General features: G+C 39.0%; 1 protein-coding gene across 1 annotated transcript in view; it reads right to left on the bottom strand.

Annotated features, from left to right (window-relative positions):
* pdia5 (protein disulfide isomerase family A, member 5) overlaps nucleotides 1–27,054 on the bottom strand; it is a 78,961-nt gene that overhangs the window by 50,064 nt on the left and 1,843 nt on the right. The window contains exons 2-6 of the mRNA XM_074695482.1: nucleotides 15,126–15,252; nucleotides 10,037–10,124; nucleotides 3,628–3,711; nucleotides 3,498–3,543; nucleotides 532–624 (exon numbers count right to left, since the gene is read on the bottom strand). Coding sequence (XP_074551583.1) covers nucleotides 532–624; nucleotides 3,498–3,543; nucleotides 3,628–3,711; nucleotides 10,037–10,124; nucleotides 15,126–15,252 — 438 coding nt within the window. The remainder of the gene's footprint in view (nucleotides 1–531; nucleotides 625–3,497; nucleotides 3,544–3,627; nucleotides 3,712–10,036; nucleotides 10,125–15,125; nucleotides 15,253–27,054) is intronic.

The raw sequence follows: 27,054 nt of genomic DNA, 5'->3' as shown, positions 1-27,054 counted from the left end.
TGAACTTTTGGGCTGTCATACTCCAGACCATGTTTGGAGGAGAAATGGCACTGCACGTCACCCAAAAACACACTGCCGCTGATTAATCGGTCGGGCTCTAGTTGATACCAATGTCTGGTAGATATTTGTTTGAATTGCATCTTTGGAAATAAATGTGATGAGACAAAAGTTGACGCGTGCAATACTTATTTTCCCCACTGTATCTGGTTTTGGTAGCTTAATTTTGTTACTTTTGTTAAAAATGTAGACTAGGCCTAAATAAGCATCCTGCTTCTGCCTAGGCCTTTCAGTCAATACTTGATACAAGAACTTTTTTCTTTTTTTTTTAATTTTTGTTTTGTTTAAAATGACTTTCTTGTGAAAAATAATGTGTCATGTATAAAGACTGAATAAATCCTACTACTACTACTAAACCTGATACGTGTGTGAGGTTTTGCAGACCCTGATGTGTCAGATCCACCTTCAGTTTTGCAGTTAGACTAACACAGAGCAATCAAAGCTCCTTTGTAGGTTTGTTTGCACACTTCTTACCTTCTCCGTCTCCACGTGGACGACGTCTTTGGCCTCAGGGTTCTCCTCCCACAGCGGGGGTCCTGACGGGTCTTTTAAGAACGCTACCATGGACTGAAGAGAAGATGAAACAACATGAAAACAGAGGATCATGAAACAAGCTGTCACTGACACAAAGTGATCTCGTAAACACGGCTGCGACAGATTATTTTTCACTCCAGCTTCGAAGGCGTCGCGGCTAATTTTAGTGCAGAAAGGCTGCAGGCGGTGCCAGGTGGAGGCTCATCAGGAGCAACATGTTCATGCATCAAAGAGCGACTCCAGCACGTAGAGGCGTTTGGTAATGGGCTTGGTAAAGCTCCATGTAAATATAATGGACCATATGTCTGCGGAGGCAACAACCAGAGACGTTACATTCAGCGGGACTTTGACGACGACGGCGTGGACCGCGGCGGAATATTAAACGCTCATTATGTTGATGTCAGATTTGCTTGGTTATGGTTTCAGCTGAGACTTAAGGTGTTTTATGGTCGCAGAGGATTTTCTGACTGTCAGAGGAAGAAATATGAGCTAAATACAACAAAACAGAAGAATCAAACCGTTAATAAACAGCTCCAAGCTTCTCTGACGATGGAGCGAAGAAAGGAAGTCACTTTTTCATTATTAGAGGATCTTCAGTCGGACTGAGGCCTGCTTTGTTTTTCATTCTGAATCATAATCAAATTTTTATGAGCTTGATGATTTTTGTGTCTTCTGGATAAAGCGAGGAAATGTTAGTGGCAACTGATGCAGCAGACACTTCTGGTTGGAAACAAACCTCTGTGAGCTGAAACTAAATTATGACTGTTTGTGTCTGTGCCGTTTACAGTTTGCATAAAAGAGACGAACTCAAGCCTTTCATCGTAGCAAACAACCATCTTTCCTCCCACCATGTGAATTCCTGGACTGACAAAACCCTTGAGGATTTTAACTTCCCTATTCTCTTCTTTTTTATGTATGTATAATATTTTGTTAATATCTAACTGCTCTTGCTTTCTTCTTCTACAGTCTCTCTGTAAAGTCTGCAGCCTAAAGGCCTTTGCTCATGGAGTCCATTATTTTTTAGATGTGTTTTTTGTATCCGAAAAACAGCGTCACTCAAAGACACCGTACACACTGAATCAGATGCGTTTATTTTTCTATTAACCGCAAAAAAATTGAAATACCAGAAAAACTGAATCAACAAGCAATCAATCCTGAGCAGCATTCATTCATCATCTAAACATTTTTGTCATTGATAATTTTATCTGCCAGCCCAACTAAATGATGATGATGATGTTGCAAGTAGCCTGCAGCGTCTCTAAATAGTCAAACAATCCTTGTAAAGACCTAGACGGATGCAAAAAAAACGCTGATAATCGAACCTAATCCAAAAAAAAAAGAAAAAAAAGGATGGTCAAAAGTTTTAGTGTCTGTGTGCAAATCAATCAGTCAGTCTTTATTTATGTTATTTATGAAGCGCTAAATCATAACAAATGTTATTTCATGACACTTTCCAAAAAGTATTGACAGGTCTAAACCTGTTCATGTTGATAATACACGAGTGACGCAACGTGGGATCGAACTGCTTTTTCAAAATGTGTCAAATTTGGGCGAAAAAAAAGACTGACTCAGTGCAAAAAGGTCTGAAGCCCAAGAACAGGACACATGCACCACCAAAACTGATATCCAATCAGATTTATGTCTTTTCTTGAAGTAAAACTGTTTCTTTAGACCTAATGAGCAGAAAAGTCAAGAAAAATCTTAAGTTTTAAGATTTTACAGACAAAAATGGCTCCTGAATATCCTGTTAAGACTTTAAAATATATCTACCAATGGGTGTGTAGAAGCCCATGACGTAATAACGATCCATAACGTAATAAATTTGGCCTTTTTAAAATGTAATAGGCCCATAACGTAATAACTGACCAATAACGTAATAAAAAGTCCTGAATTACGTTATTGGCCTGATGCAAAAAAACCCTTTGAAAATGTAATAAGTGAGCCGATAACGTAATAACCAGCCAAGAGTGTCAAACATTTGCCCTTTTAAGCAATGTTATAGGCGAATAACATGAGAACTGACTGTAATAGCGTTTAGCAAATCAGTTAGTGCCTCAAAAAGTACTCATTTTTGTCATGAAAACTGCAATCTTTATTAAAACTCTGTTACAGTTGTTCCTTAAATCTACTATATTTGTTATGGCTTGTGTTCTTTCAGGACTTTGATTATGTTATTGGTCAGTTATTACGTTATGGGCCTATTACATTTTAAAAAGGCCAAATTAATTACATTATGGGTTGTTATTACATTATGGGCTTCTACAGGGTAAAAAAAAAATATCTTGAAGTATGATCCATTTCTTAACACCATAAACTAAACGTCCTGTTTGTCTTTTAATATCTGGAAATACACATTTTTCTGAACTTGCACCAAGTCTGATAAGACCATTTTTACTCAAACTATGACATAAACACTAACTTAAAATTCAGTTTTGGCAGTATGAGAGCAAACCGGGTTCATCCTCCAAGAACTTAACATTTAGTAATTAGTGAACCATCATTGGTGGCTGGTAAAAATAAACTTCTACTAAAGAGCAAATCAAAACGTAAAGACTTGCTTTTATGACTTGGTGATGCTGCTTCTGGATTTTACTCATTTATTATTATTTTTAGTTCTTTTTTAAGCTTCTTTTGTATTTTTTTTTCATATTTTCTTTAAATCAGTGTAATATTAATTATCTTTTTGTATTTATGTATGTTTATCTTTTTTATTTACCACAAAGTGCCTTAACAAGTAGTTTTGTATCTTAGTCGCCAGCAGAATGTTCCCAAGTAGTACAATGCTAATGTATATAATATTCAAATTCAATGCAATAAAATCAATTTTTGACGAAAGTAAAGACTTAAGAGGGGATAAAAACATCTATGCAGGACGTCAGGTTGCACGATGTCCTCTGTGCTCTCACCTTAAAGGTCGCCGGTCTGTTGTACTCCGTGTGAAACGTCCCATCTCTGCAAGAAACAGAAACCAGCGCTGAACTCAAACACTTGTTTCCAGAAAAACACTTTGTCCAGCTGAGTTTTCTGGTCACTCACTTGTAGTGCAGGAGCTCCACGGCTTCCCGTTTGGCGCCGGGGTCCACCTTCACCTTCTTACACAGCTTACGGCCCTCTGAGTCTCTGCGAGGAAACAAAAACAATGGAACAGGCCGTTACACCTCAAAGCAAACGGCTGGATTTATGAGACAAAGTTTTCAGAAGTCAGTCAAAACCCAAACTTGAAAGTTCTCCGTTGCTTTTGATTTAACTTTGAACTTATGCAGAAAGATTTTAACCAAACACGGGCTCAGAGAGACTCAATTAGCTCGACGCACACGTCACATCAGGAAACTCTGGAGCTTTACTCGACAATTAAAAGTCTGCGTGACTGTGGTGAAACTGTGGCACTTTTTTCAGCATCTATTGACCTATTTAAAATCTTTTTAATGCATCTACCTGTTTGCATTATGTTCCTCATTTTGCAACAAATACACATTTTAATCAGCTGGAGTATTTGCAGAAAGGAGCAGAAGCTTCATGGATAAAATGATTGGATTTCTTTGCATTAATCTACTGAAAAAACCTCCTGTCGTCAGATTCCTCTCTGATACCAAAGCTTCTTCCTGTCTCTGAAAAATGGCTGCACTTCAAAGCGAATAACATTTGCATCGAACCACCTACATGTACTTCACACATGCTACAGTGAGACATTATCAGCAGCATGAAGTGCTCTCCTTCTTCTGTAATGAAGCGCAAAAAGAATATGCATTCATTAAGAGAGACGGAGAGAAACGCAGAACGCCGATGCCAGAATTTAATTACGCCACCTCGTCCCACGGCGAGCCGGATATATGTTGAGAGGAGTGACGCAGTGTGTGCATGTGTTGACAGACAGCTCCTCAGGTAATCACTGAGCGCTTAACGCCATATTCTGCTGAGTCATGAAGGCAGATGGCACCAGTCGGGGGGAACACAGGAGCAGATGTGACCTCGTAGCCCACGTAGCTGGAGATGACGAGCAGTCATCCGATTCACAAACAGACGGCTGCTACTTTCTCCTTGAAACGCGTCCACAAGTGAGACAGGAAACCTTAAAACCCCACTTGAAGACGCTCTCATCATGAGTTCTGCTCTGAGACGTGAAAAGCTAAAGAGAGGACAACAATGGACCTGTGCGTTCAGCCTCTTACTCATCTGGTCATTCGTACGCGATGAAACTGACTCAGAGAACAAAAATCCTGCACGCCTTTGTTTCTGGATTCAGATTGAGTGAATCGACATAGCTCTCCCATAACTCGCCAAACACAGGCCAAGGGGAGTCACGGTGACTCAGCAGCCAGTGTTCAGCTCATAAAAAGAGTGAAGGCCATGAATGACATCTCTCCTCCAGATCAGCGTAACTGTTATGCCTTCATGTGCTGAGTTACGTCAGTGGATGTCTGAGCTGAAAAGCTTTCAGAGCTGCAGTGGGCAGCAGGACGTTAAACACTGAAACAGGATAAAGGGTTAGCTCTGCATTTTTTAAAGGTAGGGTGTTCAGGACAAAAAGTCAACTTTTGAAGGTGTAATCCTGCTCGATTGTCTCCTTTGGGCCTCTCTACACGTGTGTCAGTGTCTGTGTCTGCCTCGACCCCCTCCCCTGCCTGAATGTTGATGCTTAGGTTGTAGTGGGACGTTTCTGAGCGGAGCCTACATGGTTACGTCAGCCAATCACAGCATGCCCAGAGCACAAGTAGGGATGATACGGTTCCTATGCCCGGTACTTGGCAATTGGTACTGGTACTAAACGGTACCAACTTTTGATACTTTTCTGTGTTTATGTGGTAAAAAATATACATTTTTCCCAGGATAAAATCTCAAAGTTTTTCAACTAAAAATATTTATTCTTTGATATACAACCTTACAATGCTGTGTTCATGTCCAGCATGAAAAATGGCCTTCCCTTTTACTCCTTTACAATCACAAGGATGCATTCAGGTACCTAAACATGGTACCTTTTGATGTTACGTGAATCAGTACCTGGTACTTTTGACTGAATTCGGTCGATACCTTGAAAAGTACCTAATTTGATTCCCATCCCTGGGCGCAAGTGACTTTGCGTGTTGATAACAGTGGAAGAAGCTACCCTGAGTAGAAATGGGTAGCTTTCAAATTTAAAATGATACAGTACAGATGCCTGGTACCTGGCAATCGGAATCGGTACTCAACGGTAACCATTTTTCATTACTTTATGTGGTAAAAAATATCAATTTGTTTAATAATAAAACATATTTGTTTTCAATTTAACATATTTATTCTTTGATATATAACCTTGCAATGCCGTGTTCATGTCCAGCATGGAAAATCTCCTACTCTTCCACCCCCTCAAAGTCACAATGATGCGTTAAGGAACCTAAAGATGGTACCTTTTGATTTTATGTGAATCTGTACCCAATGCTTTTGACAGTATTCGGTTGGTACCTATAAAAGTACCTAATTCGGTACCCATCCCTAATCCTGAGCGGCTATGATAGTGGGCGTAACACGAAGGAATAAAAACACAACCAAAGTGGAACAAAATGCCAAACACACTGGAAAAAACGGAAATCTTGTCAAGTGTTTTTGTCTCATTTTGAGTAAAAAAAGTCATTTTAGACTTAATATGAGCCACATTCAACTGATCATTCCAGAAAAATGTCTTGTTTTTAGTTATTTACAGGCAAAAATGAGGTCTGAATTACTGTTACAAGTAAAAAAAAAATCTGACAATGGAACAAAAAAAATTGCCAGGAAATTTGGTTGTCTTTTTGTCTTTGAGTTACGTGAAATGGGACATTTTTCTGGACTGGTCAGGTCAATGTGGATTAAGTCAAAAAAAGACATTTTTTACTTAAAATGAGACAAAAACACTTGATAAGATTTCAGTTTTTTGCAGCAAAGATAAAGCTTTTCCCTAAATGGAAGTAAAGCTTGGATAAACTTTGACTTGCTTTTGGGAAATTGGAGAGCAGCACGAGTTAGCTTTATGCTAACCAGGTACGTGTCAAATACCCGTGATAAGCTAATCTACTTCATTCAAGCTTCTTCAGTTTTATTCTTTCCCTAGTTTCTCTTCTATTTTTTACATCTTGGTCTGTGGTAAATTTTGCTAAATGTTAATTTTTTCTTGACTTCCTTCCTTGACTTCCTAAACTAGCCAGCCTGTTGTAACTTTACTTTCTGTTTGAGGGACTCTCAAATTAGTTTTTTTGGACGATCCCTGGCTGTATGGTATTATCCGTTAGATTCTGAATTTTTCAAAAGATGACTTGTTTGTTACTGCTCATTGAAAATAAAGAAAATCTTCGCATCAGGTAAAAGTAAACAGTGGATTATTGATGGTAGAAGAGGATGGGCCTCCCCTGCGGTCTGATTCTTCCTCTTACAGATCCTAACCTGTGGCAGCCATATTTATTTTCTGTTGCTCTAACTTCTCCGTGTTCAGGATGAATGGGAGCAGAGCAGCACCGTCCTACTCTTCCTTCCGGTATGAGCTCATCCGTCCCTTTGGAGGATCCCAGTTGGCCCAGGCTCAGGTCCCTGTCATCTGTTCAAAGTGTGTCATTCTGGCATCGGCCACCCTCTTCCTTGGCAAAGCGTCCCGTTCTCACGCTGTGATATGCGCTTAGCTCTCTTCCCTCCCTCTGTCCACCATGAGCTCGCAGCTGGAGCTTCGATTTGGAGCCGACCCGTTTGAGATGGTCGAGGGGAAAACGCCAAACAGCACAATGCTGTGCCACAGAGCCTGGCAGCGGCCCTGCGAGTCCTGCAGGGATGAACCCAGCTCACTCGAGCTTCCCTGGAAGGAATCTGGCCCCGGATAAATCTCCGCTCGGTGTGAGGACACTCTTTCACATGCTCGAGTTGTTGCAGGAGGACGACGGAGATGAGACCATAGTGTCCCCAACAACGACAGAAACCGAGTCAAGAGTGAACGAGGGTTTTTCATGGAGTGCTCTGGTAATACCTCCAGACTGTTAGAGAGCAGTTTCTCTTCCTGTCTCTTTGCTTCGTCTTCTATCCAGGATAAGCTGGGACAGATTATGAATGCTGCCATGAACACTCGGTGCCAAAGGGGAGAAACTGTCTTCCTGCTTCCTGCTTCCTGATACATGCTTTCCTCTCTGCTGAAGGAGACGGTTTGAGCGGCTGATGGGTTGACAGGTTTATAAGAGGAGCTGAACATGAGGACGAGCAGAGAGAACAAACACGCTGGAGCCGGGTCACAGGGGAGGAAGGAGAGCCAGATCCTCCTGATGTCTCAGGAGGATTTGGCGTCTGATGAATGTAAACTTTTCCACTGTGTGGGCTAAAGACAGATATGTGGCTGAATGACAGGTGAAAGATGTGATGTGCTGCTTTTGTAAGGAAGGATGTCGTTAAAATTAAACTGATTGGAGGGTACATTTTCAGGTAGATTGTTTTCGTAATCAAACCCAAATATTAACCTGGTTGGATCATTCAGATGAATCCTGATGCCTAATGTGATCTATGAAAGCTAAAATTTATCAATTAATTTAATACCCTTCCAATGATCCACAAGTTACATGTCCTGCATGTACATCTGTCACCACAGGGGGCGCCAGAGTTGACAAAAACCCAGTCACAGTTGACATTAAAACAACAGGCTGTATTGGTGTAACCTGTGACTCCTAATTTACAGCAATTTAGCCAGTTAGGATAAGATTATCCTTTAATTTAACTTGTACTAATTTTTGCAAATAATATATATTTTATATAATATTAATACTTGCAATTTTTTGAAATTCTTACATTAAAAAAAAATTGCAATTTGTTAAATTAATAGTTTTTAAATATTTTTACAATTTTTATTTTTTAAATTCTTCACATTTAAAAAAAATTGAAATGAATTAAAATAGTAGTTTTTATATATTTTTGCAAATCTAATGATTATTTCTTTTAATTTCACATAAAAAATAGCAATTTTTTTAAATAAGTAGTTATGATTTGATGCAAATTTATGTTTTTTTTTTTTTTTTTTTACATTTTTGAGAATACAAGATTTTTTTCTGAAGTAACAAGTTATATATATTTTGCAAAAATATGTTTTCTTTTATTTGAACCGTTTTAAGAAAATAGGCAATTTGTCTGGAAATTACAAGTTATTTTTTTCAAATTTAATTTTTTTTTTCAAAATTAAAAAAAAAAAAAGTTTTTAAAATTAAAAGTTTTAATTCTTTGCAAATTTATGATTGTTTTTATTCTTAACATTTTTTCAAGGAAATTCGCAATTTTTTCTTTTTTTACTTAACATGTTTTGTGGGTTTTTTTGCAAATTTGTGCACATTGTTTAATTTTTTTTTTTTAATGTAATTAATTGAAATTTCATAGATTTTTGCAAATTTATTGTATGACATTACAGTTTTCTTTTTTGTGATATTTGCAAATTTTTTAAAAATAAAAAAATAAGACATCACTGTTTTAGTAACTAAACTCAATAAAAAATGTTTTTTAAAGCCGAAACATGAAAAACAACTTTTTTTACTTGGAAGGTGACTGGTCCAATGAAAATATTCAACTGGTTGGATTATAAAGATGAATCCTGTCTGGAGGAGCTTGTCAATTAAAATCCTGCTCGTAAACTACTGTGGGTGAGAGCGGTGTGCTCTTTGGACGAGAGCTCAGCATGGATATGAGGAAAAGATGTGAGATGACAGAGACATAGAGAGAGAGACGCTGCAGGTCAGAAAAGTTCAGGCAGCTCACGCTCCAACTGAGGATGTGTCGTGGTATTTCGGAGAGAAAGAGCAGCGCCATTGTGAGAAAAGATGATGGAGATCATGGAGAGGATCAAAGGATGGAGCGCTCAAGATGAACGATGCTCTGAAAATGGCTGTAATCTAATTAACACATTAAAGTGACAGGCGTTATATTTACTGATTAGAAATGTATTAAATGTGAAATGAAATAACCTTGGAATAATCTGAACTGTTATGTGAAAATAACTGAAAGCAATCGAGGATAAATGCGAGGATAAAGAAAATCAAAAACAGATTAGAAGATGAAAAGCATCATCCTTTAGATTCATCTCTGCGTTCAGAGAGATTCCATTACGCTCCATTTATATGAATTCATACTTTTTAGATGTAATCAACACAATGAAGCTCAGGGAAAGAGAAGTGAAATGGTACAAAGTATGTGAATACATCAAAGATTCAACAGCTCATTCAAGCAGACAGCTTTCTGTCAAACATTTCTTTCACCACAGAACAAGTGGTTCAACGCCGTTTACACCCCGATAGGAACGCCATAAACCGAGGAGATGGATGGCAGCAGAGACGTTCTGGGAGGACTAAATTGCTCTGCTTTTATAACTGCTGTCAGACGAACACATCCAACAAAAGAGGCCGAACGTTGAGCCAGACACGAAGCCAATTGGTGTGATTAAGAGAGAAGGATGTTTTTTCACAGGAATCCTTTCACTTACCCACAGTTGACCCATGCAATAGTCCCCTGGCCCTTCACCGTCTGGGCCACATCTGATAGCAGTTTCAGGTGAGAGTCCCCTGATGTAGCTGCAGACACAGAGAATAAACCACAGGCAGAGTTGTCAGCAAAAAACGCTCAATAGCTCAGGAGAGCCTGGAGACAGAGAGGACAGTGTCACGTCAAACACAGCGAGGAGGAGTCGAGTTACTGCAGCTCAGCGTCGCAGCGGAGAACAAAGTGGAGGAGAAAGAGATCACTGAGTTTGGGGATGCAGGGGTGATGGAGGAGCGCTTTCAGAGGACGGGTTCAGGGGGGAGTTTGGGTTACATCAGCTTTCAGCATCTCACAATGGTGTGACTAAGAACGGGAAGAGGGGATGATGAAGTGACACAAAGACTCTGCAGAGCTCGACCGACTTTCTGGAGGAAGGCACAGCAGGTGTATTGTGCAGAATCTAGTAAAAGGGTCTGCTGACTTAACTGCTTTGCAGTGGCTCCTTAATGCTTTAAGAGAATACTGAAATAAAGATTTTTCTAACGGGGTATTGATATTAAAAGACATGAACACTAAATTGAATATAGAGTTACCATTTTGCTGAACTAATTATAAATCACCTCTTGCATTACAGCTGTCTTGTTTTGTTTTGTTTTTTTAAAAATTGACATTTTTTCAAATTTAGATTAAAAATCAATTTTTTGAAGATTTTGCAAACTTTTGAAACTTTTGCAAATTTCAAAATTTTTGAATTTCTCCAAATTTTTAATTTTATAATTTTTTTATTTATAATTTATAATCATGTTTTTTTTTTTTTTAGAAAAATTAAAAACTTTTAAAATTTAACATTTTGTGAGAAAATAGGCAATTTTTTAATATAAAAAAAAGTTTTGTAACTTTTGGAAATTTATGGTTATTTTAAACATTTTTTTAAGAAAATAAGCATTTTTTTAATAAATAAAAGTTTTATATATTTTGAAAATTTAAGATTTTTTTAAATTTAACATTTTTAAGAAACTGAGCAATTTTTTAAAAAAGACAAGTTTAAGAAATTTTGCAATTAATGTTTTTTTATTATAACATTTTTTTTAAAAAACATTTTTTTGTAAATAAAAGTTTTATGTATTTTTGTAAATTTGGGATTTTTTTTAATTCTATAAATTTAAAGATAGTTAGCATTTTTTTTTAATTTCAAGCTTTATCTTTTTTGCAAATTTATGTTTTTTTTCATTTAAACATTCTTCAAGAAAAATTACATTTTTTGAAATTATGCATTATTTGCATTTTTTTTGCAAATTTAACCTTTTTTTAATTTTATCATTTAAAAAAAAGTAGAATGTTATTAGATTACACGTTTTGTTTTTTTGTTTTTTTGCTAATTTGATTTTTTTTGCAAATTTGTGTACATTTCTTAGATTTCAATTTTTTTTAATAAAATGCAATGGATTGAAATTTCATACATTTTGCTGATCTATTTATTATATGAAGTGACAATTTTCTTTTTTTTTAATATTTGCAAATTTTAAAAAAATAAAAAAACCTAAGCCATCACATTTACAATTTCATAAACACACAAACCTTCTTGTTTAGAAAATCATCCACTAGATTTTACAATTCTTAGAACCCTTTTTTTATTTCTATTGTGAAGATAAAGTAGATTTTGTGGTTCCAAATGACTTAAATCCAGGTGAGCTGAGGTTAAATTGCTTTTTTGAAAGTAAAAGCTGCAGACACCTGCTCTGGTTTGTACCTGCTGCATGCTGCTTCCTGATGAACATCTAGTGTGAGCTCATCCAAGGACAACAGGGAGATTTCGTGACCACTGGAGATTTCGCACAATCTACTGTGTCACGGAGAAAATACAGCTGAGCTCTGCAGTTTGCTCTCAGTGTTTGGAAAGAGGAGAAACTTGTGTGCAATAAAAGTACAAGCTACAAAAACACGGTGATATTAGAGATTTTTATCAGATATGGCAAGAAAAGAAGATTCCTGTGAGTAAAGTCAGCGCGGTGCAATATTCCAACTTGTGCAACACAGTTCATCATCTTTATCCTCCCCCTGAAACTGAAAGTCTTTTATTTACTGCATAAAGAGAAGAATTCCTCCCAACACTTCAGGGCAAGGCTATATTTAGATTTAGGGGCACTGCTATGACTCCCCAGGGTGCCTCCCTGCACCGGCTTAGCTACAAAAACATCTGGCAATTCAGTGTCAGTTTACCGCCATGAAAGGAGGAGAGCAGATAGCGTTTGGAAGATTTTCTAAAAGGCTTAAGTTTGACGGATGCTAACCAGAGGGAATCTCAGCTGGGGTTTGAGCGTGTGCAGAGGGTCAGAGGCCGGTGACGGCGTGAGCAGAGACAGAGCGTCTCCCCTCAGGAGGACGGGATGGATGCGATGCAGCGAGGAGGAGGAGGAGGAGGAGGAGTGGTCAGATAATTAGTTGTTGAGGAGAGAAATGAAAGGAGCGGGGCAGAGAGCCTGCAGGAGGACGGGAACATTAAATTAGGCTTGTCTGTGTGACGCTGCAGAAAGTGAACAACCATCAATCAGAGCTGAAGCCTCACACCGGCTCTTTCTGCGTGCTGATATCGGCCGTGAATTATGAAACAAATAAATCTGTAGCTGTGGGGCTCCCAGGCTTTCCTGCGTGTCGGAGGGGAGGAGGGGCTTCAGAGTGGAAAATTTGTAATATCAAGCAGCGTCTTCTCCCAGCCCGCTGAGCATATTCCTCTTCTTCTGAGAAAAATGCAAATGAAGGTGGAATTAAAATCTACTGGGCTGCGTTAGGAGATCCCTAACGCTCGGACGAACACACTCCTGTTTTACTTTGTTCCACTTAGCGAGTGTTTTCTTTCCCTTTAATGACTAATCCCTTTCTCTTTAAGATACGTATTTCCAAGTTCATTACTGAGATGGATTACCTTTAAAGGAGGGTGCAGGCAAAAGCTGCAGAAAACAGGGAATCCAAATGAATCCTGGGATACCACGGTGGAAAGTTTTGGGGGGTTTTGAGCCAAAAGTCTGCAACAGCACGATCGAACTCTCAGAGCGTAGAGACTTTAATGTTTCACCATAAAAACATTTTTAATGGATGAGGAAAAAAACACGCAATACCAACAAAAGAGTAGACTTCTTTTTGTCTCAGTGACCTTCTTTGTTTCAGTTCCTTCATGAAATACAACTTCAGCTCCTCCAGGGTTTGGATGTTGAGTTAAATCTTAATGAGAACAGATTTTGATGGTCTGTGAATCATTTAAAGAAAACTGTAAAAGCAACAAATCAAATACTGAAACAAAACGATCTGAATGTTTACTGAAAAATATCTGCTTGTTTTAAAGCAACATGTTTTGAGCTGATGTTAACGATTGCTTGGTATCACCGTTCCTTTTGTAAATGTTTGGGGACTCAGTGGACCAGTTCCTGGAGTTTTGGACCAAGCTTTTGGTCCCATATTTGCAGTTTTTAACAGGTGAAAAGTACAATGAGCTTTGTCAAAGAAAATGGTTTTTGGAAGGGATTTTGAGCCGATGTGGTGACATTTTTATCAGTGCCCCCTGAGGGTCTGAAGATCGCGACCATCCTGAAGGTTTCTGACCTCGTCTCTTTTTATCCTCTGAATATTTTAACCTCCTGAGACCTGAGCTTTTGCCTGGTATTCATATTTTATTTCTCCTAGCTATAGAGGGTATGCACATGATGTCACAGCAACAGGGAGTTGCTGTGGGTACGCCCACTGAGTGGCAAAAAGAGGGAGATGAGCAGCAGCATTGGCTTATAAACAAAACCAAAAAATGGAGAAGAGCTGTTGAGGGATTGATAGAACGAACATGTTTGCAAAGCAATCAGAGCGATCTTTAGCGATCTAAAACACAAAGAGAAACTGATGGATCATCGCAATTTTCAGAAACAATCCAGGCAACGAAAGCTGGATTTGCTGTTTCCATTTAGTGTCAGTTAACGTTCATTTATGCTGTATTTTTGGGTTAAATCATTCCTTAAATTACGAAATCTTAAAATGTTAGCATTTTTCATTCATCATATTTTTCACAACTGAAACTTTTTTATCTTTATGTGATTATTAACGTGCTGGGCATGATTTGTAAACTAACTGAAACTGAGGCTAACCCAGTTTTCCAAATAAGGGGGAACTCCCCCCCACAAGCAGCTGTAGCTGTGCTGTATAAAGTATTTGATATTAACTTTACTTAAATACTGCTGCAGAGGCTACCAGCCATATACACAGTCTATCTTGAAAACCAAAAGTACAGATAGATAACATGCACATTCACTTGAGTGAATTCACTGTAAACTGTAAATTGAATCATATTGAGGCTTTTCAAGCTTTCAGGCTTTGCATTCTGTGTTTTCCTGGTGTTGAAATCAGAAACAAATAAATGTCAGGGTATGAATTCTGGACACATGTTAATGTTCGTGGACCCCTGGTTCTTTATTTGCTTTAACAAATCAATGTGGAGTCGAACTCTCCTCAATTTCATGTCATGTTCCACATTTTTCCTGGTCTCACCGTGTTTACTGCCGCTCTCCACAATGCTAAGTGAGGTTTGTTTTGCCACTCAGTGAAGTGGGCGTGTCCAGGAGGGGAAGTGATGTAAACGCATACTCTCTGTTTGTGAAAAGTAAGACCTAACAAGCATAAACTTGGTCTTTACACAGGAAGTTTGACTATTTTTGTTTTGAGTTCACTGTTAGTCATTAGTTATTGGCGTTATTGTACCTAAATACTCAGTTTGTTTCCACTGGAATGGGTGTAATGTTGGGATATCACCAAAAGATGACATGGGTATGCCTCTAAATGTGGCTAAAAGGTCAAAGTTTTTTTTAAAATATGGAGTAATATGGGTCTAAAAAGCAGGATTGAAATGTCCACATATGTGGAGACTGGGTGTTAGGATTTTACTGTGTGGACTGTAGATGATGAAATCCACAAAGTTCTTTGAAATTTGACACCCAGAAAGACTAATCTGGAATTACTGAACTATTTCCTTCCCCTGTCTCTCAGAGAATCTCTCAGCAGGTCTTATAATCTAATCCTGCAGCCAGAAACAAAGAAAAAATGCTCACTTTCCTCACCTGTCTTGGTGTAGAGGACCAGAACATTTGTTCTTGTTCTGAGTAACTTCTTGAAGTCTTTGTGGTCGCTGACCTTCTCTATGAGAGGAGACACCTTCACCGCCTCCAGCACCTGCAGCAGCCACACCTGTTGACACACACACATGATGGAAAACAGTTAACAGGAGAAATAAAGGTTCTTAAACAGCCCTGGATCTGATTCAGAGTGATTGCTTTAATTAGGGGCACGCTTCAAGTCAAAAAAAAAAAGAAGCACAGATTATTTTCACATTTTCATACTTGAAATGTTATCACTCTTTAGTGTCTGTCATGTTACCTTACAAAAATATCTGATTCAGGTTTTTATCAACCTTGCAGAACAGTGATGCAACAAAAAGCCTCTTCAGACTCTGACCTGTCTGTATTTACACTCAGAGCACACATCCAAGAGAAACTTAAGGCTCAGATAAACCCAAACTGTTGTTATTCTTCTTATTCTGACTCCTGACAAAGAGATTCACGCTGCTGAGGCTACATCAGGAGTCTGAAGTCGGCCTCTTTTTGGCCGGCCATGTGGTAAATTAACACACATGTTTAATAAAAGTAGGATGAGTCGGAGGCAGAGGGGCACAGCTCCAGTCTTGTCACACTCCAGGACTCTGAATCAGAGGAATAAACGCTGCGGCTCAGGCTGACGACTGTCTGCTTCCTTAACCGTGACTCATATCCGCCATAAACGAGCGCTGCGGCTTCACTTCACATCCGTCTGTGAGGTGGAAGCTGTACGGGGATTTCAACACTGAATTTAAATGATTATTGATTTCATTTCACCTGCTGTGGGACAAACAAGACTGGGTGCTGCTCCCACAGCGTCAGTCTGCTGTAAAGGTGATTCAACAGGCGCCACCATTAGTCTGAACGGCTCCTTCCACCTTCCAAACGGCGACGGGCGAGCTAATGGTGTGAAACGCCTAATATGGCAAACAAAGCCCGTTTGAGAGGCTTGCACTTTAATCACAGACAACTCTAAAAAAAACTGATTATACTCCAGCTATACAAAGCTAATTCCATGCATTCTAATAGACTGTGTGGCATCACCATTCATTAAAAAGCCTTTCCTTTCTGCTTACAGCGAACTAAATTAGACACCAAACGCCGTGTGCTCGCTCAGCGCTTCCCGCCTGATGACTGATATCACCTGGAATGAAAACAAGCACCTGTCAGGCTCATTTCCTCATTTTAATTCCTCCAGGATGCACATGTAGGGAAACTTAAGACTAAATTTATTTATTAACCCAGAAAAGCTGCAGGGCTTCACAGACTCACAGCGTTCACGTCAGGAGATCACCGGTCGCTGCCTCGCTGTGTTTTTTTAGTTTGTCACTTCCTGCCAGAGCGGGACTTTGATGTGACGACAGGATAAACAAAAAGGAGGCTTCAGAGCTCAGTTTGAGGCTAATACCAACCACATCGCAGAGCGCGGACTCATTAGAGGCCGGCGCGGTGACACTCATCTGCGAAGGTGGACGTTTGGTAATTACAGGAGCAGGTCTGGGGGCGAGATTAGCAGGAGATGAGACAAGAAAGCAGAAAGGTAGGTAATGTGATGCCTGATGGTGGCCTGGGAGGATCAAAAACATGCAAACCAAACTAGTCTTCACCTTAGCTGAGCCCTGGGTTTCTGATTATTAAGACACATGCTCGCCTTATTAAAATAATGGCCAAAGTCATTTTTCAAGTTTTTAGGAAATGACAAAAAAACTTTACCAACCACAGAGCAGATTATATTTATTAATCATTTTAATCAATAAGGCCTTCACAGGGGATGACTGTCCACAAGCAGAGAAAACAGTGTGTGTCAATCATGAAACACTAAAGTGACTTAGGCCAATTTTTCCAACTTTCTAGTGTGACTTAGAAAACTTTAAGCCTGGCTTTAACTGCCCTTTCCTTCCATATAGCGAACTTAAAAACTGAAATTACCCTGAGTTGAATTAAACAAATCCCACGTAAATCTGATTGGTCAGGAGGCAGTCCCTTTCCTCACTTCTCCAGGTCTTCTTTGCTTTTTTTTTTTTTTTCTATTGAACTTAACCCATTTCAAACATCCAGTTTTGACAACTTTTTGAAACCTGACCATTAACTGTCCTATAACTTAGGGATGCACCGATATGACATTTTTTTGCCAATAACCAATATTTAGCGATATCAATACTGGTAAAAAGAAACAATCTAAGATGATGTGCCCAGGTAGTTCAGAGAGAAAGAGCGGCGTGATTGTGAGAAAAAACGACCTGGGTACCTTTCACATTTGAAACAATACGGTACCGATGCCCCGTACCTGGCAATCGGCACCGGTACTCAACAGTTTTGAAAGTTTTTGTGTTTATGTGGTAAAAAATATCTTTTTTTTTTTTTTTTTTAGTAATGAAATACATATTTTTTCGACGACACATATTAATTGGTCATTAAATAAAGTTGCGAAGAGTAGAAAATTGTCTACTCTTCCTCTCCCTCACAGTCATAAGGATGTGTTTGGGTACCTAAATTTGGTCCCTTTTGATTTTACATGAATCAGTACCCGCTAATTTTGAATTTGAATTTGAATTTGAATTTGAATTTGGTCGGTACCTACAAAAGTACCAAATAAGGTACCCATCCCACACCACCCACAAACACTCCTCCCGATGGAGTGAGTCTAACTTCCTGTTCCCACCTCTGCATCAAACATATAAACATGTAACACACAAACTTCTGGCCCTCTGGTGTTTTAATCCACTTGTCCTCCATTGATCGCTCCATGTTCAGTATGTTCCACGCAGCTCTTACTTCTCCAATAAATCAATAGATACTGTACACTCCGCCCGGCAGAGCTTTAGGCCCATGAAGAGTGGTCTGAAATATTCCTACGGACATGTTTTGGAGCGGTTTTGGCTCGAGTTGAGAATCCATAATCTGCTGTGAAGCAAACATGCATCAAAGTTGACTTCTTCTGCAAAGATTCAGGCTGCGAGCTGTTCAATCTTTCAGGCCGTAATCAACTGGAAAGAGTGTGTTTTTTCACACGTGCACAAAACTCAGAGAAGCTGCATGTTCAGTTTGGGTGTCAGAGTTCTGAGATTTAAAATCAAAGCAAATATTAAGTCTCAACTTTCTTAAAAATTTCTTACTTGACTTAATATGAGCCACATCCACATTCACTGGTGATTTGAGTGGATCAGCAGTGAAAGTACTTTTTTATTTTGGTTGGTTTCATGTTGTTCTCATAATTCTGAAAATGTGTCAAACTGCTCCGTGTTAACTTCTGTCCGATGTTTTCACTTCAGTTTATCACTTCCTCATTTTGTTTTCTCCTAAAACTTAATTTAAGATCTGAACAAAGCACAAGGCGCTTTTCAAATGAGTCACTCTAAGACAAACGTGGGAGCTAATATGTGGGTGAAATATTTTTACAACGTGAAGAGGTGAAACACCACAACAAAGAAAAGGCTACAGGTCTGCACATAAAAGAGATGTATTCCGGTGGATGCAGGAAGTCAGATGTTGGTGTTTTAAACCAGCCTCTCACAGACTAAGAGCTGATGGATTATAAAACAATCTGAGGAGCTGCAAACACTCACATTTAAACGAAACGCCGGCGCAGAATGTAGCGGCTGACACCTCCACCTCCAGCCGAGGCAGCTGAGAATTAAACTGATGCTGCTGTGAAGCCAAACACCGCTGATATCTCAGATATGACATAATTCTGCTTTGCACCGAGGGATGAGTCATGCTTAAGTGACAGACGTACAATAACAAGACTTAACCAACAGTTTCCCCACAAAGCGTGTGAAGTGACAGGTCCATTCAGAGGAGGGTTAGCGCTCTGCTGACGCTTCGGGCTGAAGCTCTGCAACAAAACAGCACAAACACGCTCGGCTGGGAGCGTTTAAAGAGGAACTTACCAAAATAAATTGATCTTAAAAATAGTTGAGATGACATCCCAATTTATTTTGGTGGTTTCTGATTTATCCGTTCAGTGTTGCTGCTCTCCTCCGTTCATAAAGAAATCATTTTTCAGCTCGAAGCGCAGACGATAAAAGAGAACAATTGATGATGAATCACTGAGCAGGACTGTTTTTATCAGCACTGTTAATCCAAACACTTGTCGAGTTATCTAAGAGCTGCTATAAAACACATCAGGAGAGTTTTTTATTCTTTGTCTTACAAGCTTTAGCAGTAAAATCTCTGCTGCTTGTTTCTAAACTGCAGAAAAACAGCGTAAATAACTCGCCACCTTCTGCGATTTTCTGTCACTAATAAATGTGCTTTCATAGCCTCAGATTGGGCTCTATTTATAGGCCGCAGCTCTGGGGCCTCATTGTATATTGTGTTCCACTTAACGCTCTCGTAATTCATAAAACCTGCACAATGTGGGAAAATGAACTGGAAGGTGCATGATGGGTTCAGAAAGAGAAATGAGACCTTTCCTGATCTCAGTCTTTCACTTAGGGAGTGGAATAAGGGTTTCTATGGACTCAGGGACAATGGTCAGATGTGAATTTAAAGCATAATATTGGTTGAATTTATTAAGCTTTCCTGACAACAGCAAACATCGTAGGGATGGGTCATGATTTCTGACTCACTGAATAAGTTATTAAGAAGATTTTCTCATTGAAAAATATGATTTTCATCATTACTGTTATGTTACTGTTACATAACAGGAGAAGAAGAATGGCAGCTGTATCAAATAGTAGTGGTGGGAGAAAAAAATTGATGTATCTGGATATTTTGGTTCGATATTCGATTTTTTAAAATTTGAAATGTAAATCATTCATTTTAGTTTTTGTTTATAAGCTGGGTTGGAAAAAGTTGAGATGTCAGATCCCCTAAATAAGTCTTAAAAGCTGACTGACATTTGATGTGCATTTTGGGGGAAATATGGTTCCTGATGAAGTCTGTAGACATCATGTTTTTTTCAACTCAACGACCAATAAGAAATCAGTTTAGAGCTGTTTTATTTTGGCTCTGATAAGGATGGGTATCAAATTAGGTACTTTTATAGGTACCAACCGAATTTTGTCAAAAGTAGTGGGTACGAATTCAGGTAAAATCAAAAGGTACCATGTTTAGGTACCTAAATGTTTCCTTGTGACTGTGAGGGAGTGAAAGAGTGGGTGATTTTCTATACTGGACATAAATACAGTACTACAGGGTTATATATCAAAGAATAAATCTGTTTAATTAAAAAGAATTTACATTTTAATATTTAACAAATTGATTTTTTTAACACATTTTACCACAGTTTTACACATAAACAGACAAAAGTACCAAAAATTGGTACCGTTGAGTACCAATACTGATTGCCAGGTACTAGGAATCGTTTTAATTGCAAGGGTACCCCTCCCTCGCTCTGATGCAGCTGGGCCTCTCTGTCCGCTGTCACTACTAGGGATGTCCCGATTCAGATACACTGATTGGTATCGGCGCCCAATATGGCTGTTTTTGGAGGATTAGATTTCATTATGTGGTCAGAACCGATCCAGTTTCATGTTTTTTCAGCACTGTCACACTTTGCGACTACTGTTAATCAAACCATGTTGCAAACATGTCCACTGTGTGGGATCACTTCTCTTTGGAAAGCAATGATAGTAAAACGGCGTCTTGCAACATTTGTAAAGTAGGTTTTCCTCGAGGAGGTACCAACTAGGGACACACAGATACTGATCAGTGGTATCGGTTATTGGTATAATGGTGCCCCTCAAATTAGTCCCAAAAGCTGACATAAATTTGATGTGCATTTTTGGGGAAATATGGCTCCTGATATAGTCTGTAGACATCATCAGTGGTAGACTGATTATCGGCCGGGGAGCGCTGATATCCAGCATTTTGAGGAATATCGGCATCAGCCTTTATTTTTTTTCAGTCCAATGGCCAATAAGAAATCAGTTTAAAGCTGTTTTATTTTGGCTTATTTTGACATTTATAGGGATGCACAGATACTGATTGGTGGTATCAGTTAGTGGTGTAACGAAGCCCCTTAAGGTTCAATTGTTATTGGTAGGAAGAGATCCATGGTGCCGATCTAAACATCTCTGTGCCCTTTTTTTTTTTAACCAGCGCTCTTTGCTTCTTGATTTGAAATGTTGCTTCTGATGCACTGTCTTTGTTTTTGGCTGAATTACCAGTCAACAAGGTATTAAAGTTTACGTTTCAAAAGAACTTGAGTACATTCTGAAGGATTGTTTTGCGGGTAAACATTTAAATATGTATAATTTTGAATAAATATTAACTTTAGTAATTCCATAATCTCCTTTTTTTGCCTTTTACCCAGCCTTTAACCACAGTAAGGCATGCAGGTTATTATTTAACACTAGTATCAGATCTGTATCGGTATTGGTCGGTATCAGTATCGGAAGTCAAAAAAATCTGTATCGGGCTTCCCTAGTTACTACTCTGTCTGAAGCATTGTCTCACTCACAGTATCGTCTGACTGATTACATGGAGAGATCTTTTTTTAGAAAAACTTACTGTAGAAAACTTTTGGGATCTACTTATTTTTTAAAAAATGTATTCAAAATTTTGACACCAATATTTTCACTTTTACTGCAAATGAATATCGGCTCCAAATATCGGTACTCGGCCTCCTTGACTAATAATAATTGGTATAGGTATCGGCTGTGAAAAAACATATCGGTCTATCTGTAGAGTCTAGACATCATCATCCTCATTTAACTTTTTCACATGGTCTGATGTTTGAAAAAAAAAGTGAACTCAAAATCCGAAATGTTGAAGAAATGCAATTCATATCAAATCAGCGCCCCCAAAATTGTAAAATAATCCAATCAGGAGAAAGGTATTTATCCCAGCCCTGTGAAAATCATAAACCTGACCTCTCATGACGACTCTCTAACAGGACTTTTCTGAGTGCGTGACTCATTACTCGGAGAAAGTCCATGAAATCCCCGTACTGTACTTCAACCTTCCTTATCTGCCTCAAAGGTCACGTCCAGTCGCGTTGTTGTACATAAATGCTGCGCTAACACAACGGGAGAGCAGCTCCACACCCTCCGTCTGCTGCTGTGACAAATCTGCTTAATGAAAGGCATCCTGTTCGAGCAGCATCACTGAATCAGCACAAGTCAAAGCGGGATTTGTCAGGTGAGTTTTAACGAGTAATGAGCCGGTTAGGTGTGTGTTGGTGTGGGAAGATCAGAGGGTTGTAGAGGAAACCAGACAACATCAAATAATAATAATAATAATAATCACAGAGAGGAGTGTTTTCCTGGTGGGATATTCTACTCAGAGTGTGTGTGTGTGTGTGTGTGTGTGTGTGTGTACGAGGCCTGAAATGCCAACAGAATCTGCCTTTTGGGGACAAATCAATACTCACCATTTACCCCGTGGCTGCCGGCCCTGCCTTTCCCTGAATCCAAACACAATGTCATAAAAAGAAGGTGGGCTTGCACGTATCGATTATTCTGGCCTGGAAAAAAAATAACACATCTATAATTGACAGGGAGACACCGTTTGGAGTTTGAGCCACGGGCAGTGGACTCAGAGAGTTCATTCGGTGTGTGTCTGTGAAGGCAGTTTGGATTAAATTGTTTTGACAGGCAGGACTCCACTGTCCAGACAGCTGCCCTCTAACTAAGTGCTGCAGTGGGTTTATCCCCTCCCAGTGGAATCACCTTCAGATAACCCAAACACACTCCTGGTTGGAGACGAGGACAGGATCTGTCAGTTTTACAGGAACAATGGTTAAAGCAGCAGGAGTCGATTGTATTACAACGTCCTCTAATGTAGCTTTAGCTTTAGAGGATTTTCAGTTTCTGTTTGATGACATAAAATGTTACAAACCACTGTTCGCTTGTTTTTTATTTAACCAAATGGCTTCAACAGTCAATCATGATAAAACAGCAAACTTCATAATTACTGGACCTTGTGTTTCTAACAGGAAAGATGTTTTTGCAACACAAGCAAGAATTAAGACGGAAGCGAAAAGCCTTAGTGCGACAAAGTGCTGCAACTTATTTGGCTGCAGGTGCTGCCATTAAGCACAGAAACAAATGTTTTTGTTTTTTTCTTTATGTAGAGTAATGTAGCCATAACTAACCACAAATAGGAATGGGTACTTTTCACATTTGAAACGATACGGTACCAATGCCCAGTACCTGGCAATCGGTACTCAACGGTACCAATTTTCAGTACTTTTTTATGTGAATGTGGTAAAAAACATCATTTTTTTAATATTAATAAAGTATGATTTTTTTCAATTTTACATATTCATTCTTCAATATATAACCTTGCAATGCTGTGTTCATGTGCACCATGGAAAATTCCCTACTTTTCCACTCCCTCTCAGTCACAAGGATGCATATAGGTACCTAAACATTGTACCGTTCGCTATTATGTGAATCGGTACCCGGTACTTTTGACAGAATTTGATCGGTACCTATAAAAGTACCTCAATCGGTACCCATCCCTAACCACAATGAATCGCTGCAACAATACAACAACAACAAGAAGTTCTACTTTCAACAACATTCAACAATCAGTCTAACACAGCCTCTGTGACATCACCCAACTGTTATTGAAGACGAGTTTTGAAGCCTGTCATTGATAAACTAATTTTGGGTCAACCTGACCACAGGCATCAGGCTGGGTACAGAACATTAATCCCTTTATGGCATTGACCAAAATGCTTCTGTAGTACCTATCTGAATGGGTACCGAATTAGGTACTTTTATGCGTACCGACCAAGTTCTGTCAACAGTACTGGGTAACAATATATGTAAAACCAAAAGGTACCATGTACAGGTACCTAAATGCATCCTTGTGACTGTGAAGGAGTGGAAGAGAAGGCGACCTTCTATGCAGGACATGAACACAGCATAGCAAGGTTATATATTAAAGAAGACATTTGTTATATTTTATTGTTAAACAAATTGATATTTTTTAACCAATAAACACAAAAAAGTAACAAAAATTGGTACTGTTGAGTACCGCTTCCGATTACCAGGTACCCGGCATCGGTACCATATCATTTCAAAGTGAAAGGTACCCATCCCCAAGTACCAAGTATCTTCCGGCGCAAAGTTTTGGTACCCAAAGGGTTAAATCATGTGATCAAGATCTGACAATGCCACCAGTGATTGGCTGTAACGTTACATGTGGTTGCTGCTTGCAGGACAGTATTTAGTGACTTTTTTAGACCTCTCTAATGACTTTTCTGGCGTTTGGAGACTGACGTGAAAGTATTGAAAAATTCAGGACCCTGGTATTGAAGTGAAGGTATCGGTATTGGTACAGGTATCAAAAATCTTTAATTGATACCCAGCAGACAAATGCGTTCATTGAATAACAGAGCTGCAATTGTGACCTCTGTTACCCCTTTTCCACTAAGGTAGCCCTGCTACCAGTCCTGGGCTGGTTTAACTTAAGAATGTGTCTCAAATACATCAGGAAAAACTCACAATATTTACAAATAATCAAAATATCTTAAGATTTTTTTCATCCAAATAAACATTAAAAAGGAATGTTATATTTTTTATCTTTACTTTTAAATGTCAACACATGTTCAGATGGAGCTGAAACAGGCTCCCTATTTTGATTTGATGCCACATGTCACATTTTATCTGTTGATCCACAGGTCTTTGGAGTTCAAAACTGGATTGGTGGAGAAAGCAGTACCTGTGCGGCACACCTAAACCACTGGACCAACAGCATCCCAGGACTGGTTGTTTTAAATTTAGCCGTTTCCTTTTGATTTGACAACGAAGAAAGATCCCAACTCTGTTTTTCCATCCGTGACATACAGAGAGTGTTACAGCATCCTCCTGTTTGATTTCCTTTCAGCAGAACAACCACACCAAACATCCAAACAAGGGGAGCCAGGCGTGAGCTGGAGACGCCTGGTTTTGACTCTGACAGACAAACAAGCAAACAATCCCTAACGGCAGGTTTCAAGCCTCCTGCATCGAGGCTTGGACACATAAGATCTGCACATTTCTGTCACAGATTTTATCTCAGGTCCTGTTTAAGGTGGAGCCGAGCCAACGAGTCAAATGCTGACCCTGCACTTATAGAGAGGGAGCAATCTGCAGGAGAACAAAGAGTGAAGTTTGTGTTTGCGTAGGTATGCTGGTAACAGGAAGCAGAGCAGGATCAGGTCTATATTACCTTTAAGCACCGCGGTCAACAGGAGCAGAAATGTGATACAGAGTAATACAGCTGACTCTTCAATAGGAGGAAATGATCAGACGGGCTGCACTGCTGCGCTCACTTCCTTACAACAAAACAAATCTTTCACTAATGACTTCAGCATTGGATTTTCTAACAGCTACAGATTCAACTCGTCAGTTTTACTCAGGAAAATATTTCACGAATGCTAAATAAAAAAAGAGATGAGAGACAAACTACATCCTCCAAATTCTTCCTGAGTATCATCACCATCTGTCTGAAAATCTCTAAACAAATCTAAACATTGTAACCTTGGTGAGGAGAGGATTTCTTTCAGGGCTGTTGTATCATGGAGTGTTTGAGTGACTGTTCACTTCAAACATACTTGAGAAATTATTTTTTTGAAGCTGTCTGAGCGACATACTGAACAGTGGGAGCTCCAGAGTTCCAGGTAAGTATATAACCGATAAATGCTTTGTGAAACGGATGTTTGGAGACTGGACTAGTTGATCAAAGCAGTGGTTCCTGGAGGGATCCATCAAGAGGCCGGTTGCAGGATACCGTCCCCCTTAAAAGCCTTTTTGTAAACATGGTATGACGAGTTTTTTGTCTTTTGTCTTTCTCTTCTTAAGTGCTAGCAGCTTATTTCTCCCCCTTAATTACTTATCCTGATGCTGCACTTTACTATTTGCACTTGAATGGATTTGCATTCAATTTGTTGCACTTGTGCAATGACAATGAAGATAATTTATTCTATTGTAAGTAAACCTGCGACACTATTAATAAAATCCTAATCAGGGATGGGCATTTCAAGCCAATGTCATGTTCCATAGTCACTGCTGACTATTTGCTGAATGTCATATCATTCCCTTCCCTTTTGCACACATAAGGTATGTTTTAAATATGATATAGGTATAATTGGAGCTGCAGAAGCCTCTGTAGTGCCAAATCTGTGTTATTGGCAACTAGGGATGCACTGATCCAACTTTTCTGATTCCTATACCAAAACCTTTTGGTATCGACCAATACTGATACCAATCTGATACCTACAGTCGGATAAGACTGGTGATGTTTTGGGTAAACTTTTATACCCTGTAGACTGGTAACAACACTTTAGTCTTACTTTAATGTTATACTCCCTTTCAGCAGACTGTCAAGCTACAATTTGGTGTTAGTTGCAGGTTTGTACAAATTCAAATTATGATGACCCAGCAAATACTTCATATTCCACATCTTAGTATCCAGAATATTGCCAGGATCTGGATTGTACTTTTACATCTGTCAGAAATTATGGTGACCTTGTCTTGTATTGTTTTGCAAAGCAATCCGACCATTAATGGTGGAGTTATATACACACATGGTAAAAACGGCCTAATCACGCAATGATAAAGAATCCTTTAAAAAGGTTCTAGATCCAGACGGTGATTCAGATCAACTCCAAAATTGAATCACTTCTCTCTTATCCCATTTTGAAGATTTCCTGAAAATTTCATCAAGATCTGTTTGTTACTTTTTGAGTTATGTTGTTCACAGACAAACAGTTGACTGGAACAGCACCATAGATCAGCTCCTTTACACCCACACCGATCCAACTTTTCTGGTTTCTTTACCAATACTTTTGGGTATCGACCAATACTGACACCAATCTGATACCTACAGTCAGATGAGACTGGTGATGTTTTGGGTAAACTTTTATACCCTGTAGACTGGTAACAACACTTAAGTCCAACTTTAATGTTATACTCCCTTTCAGCAGACTGTCAAGCTACAATTTGGTGTTAGTTGAAGG

The sequence above is a fragment of the Halichoeres trimaculatus genome, unplaced genomic scaffold, assembly GCF_033239565.1.
Source record: "Halichoeres trimaculatus isolate MK-OKI-2021-1 unplaced genomic scaffold, fHalTri1.1 fHalTri1_scaffold_19, whole genome shotgun sequence".
Lineage (NCBI taxonomy): Eukaryota > Metazoa > Chordata > Actinopteri > Labriformes > Labridae > Halichoeres > Halichoeres trimaculatus.
The sequence above is the reverse complement of the archived record's forward strand: the minus strand, read 5'-3'. Positions and strand labels throughout refer to the sequence as shown.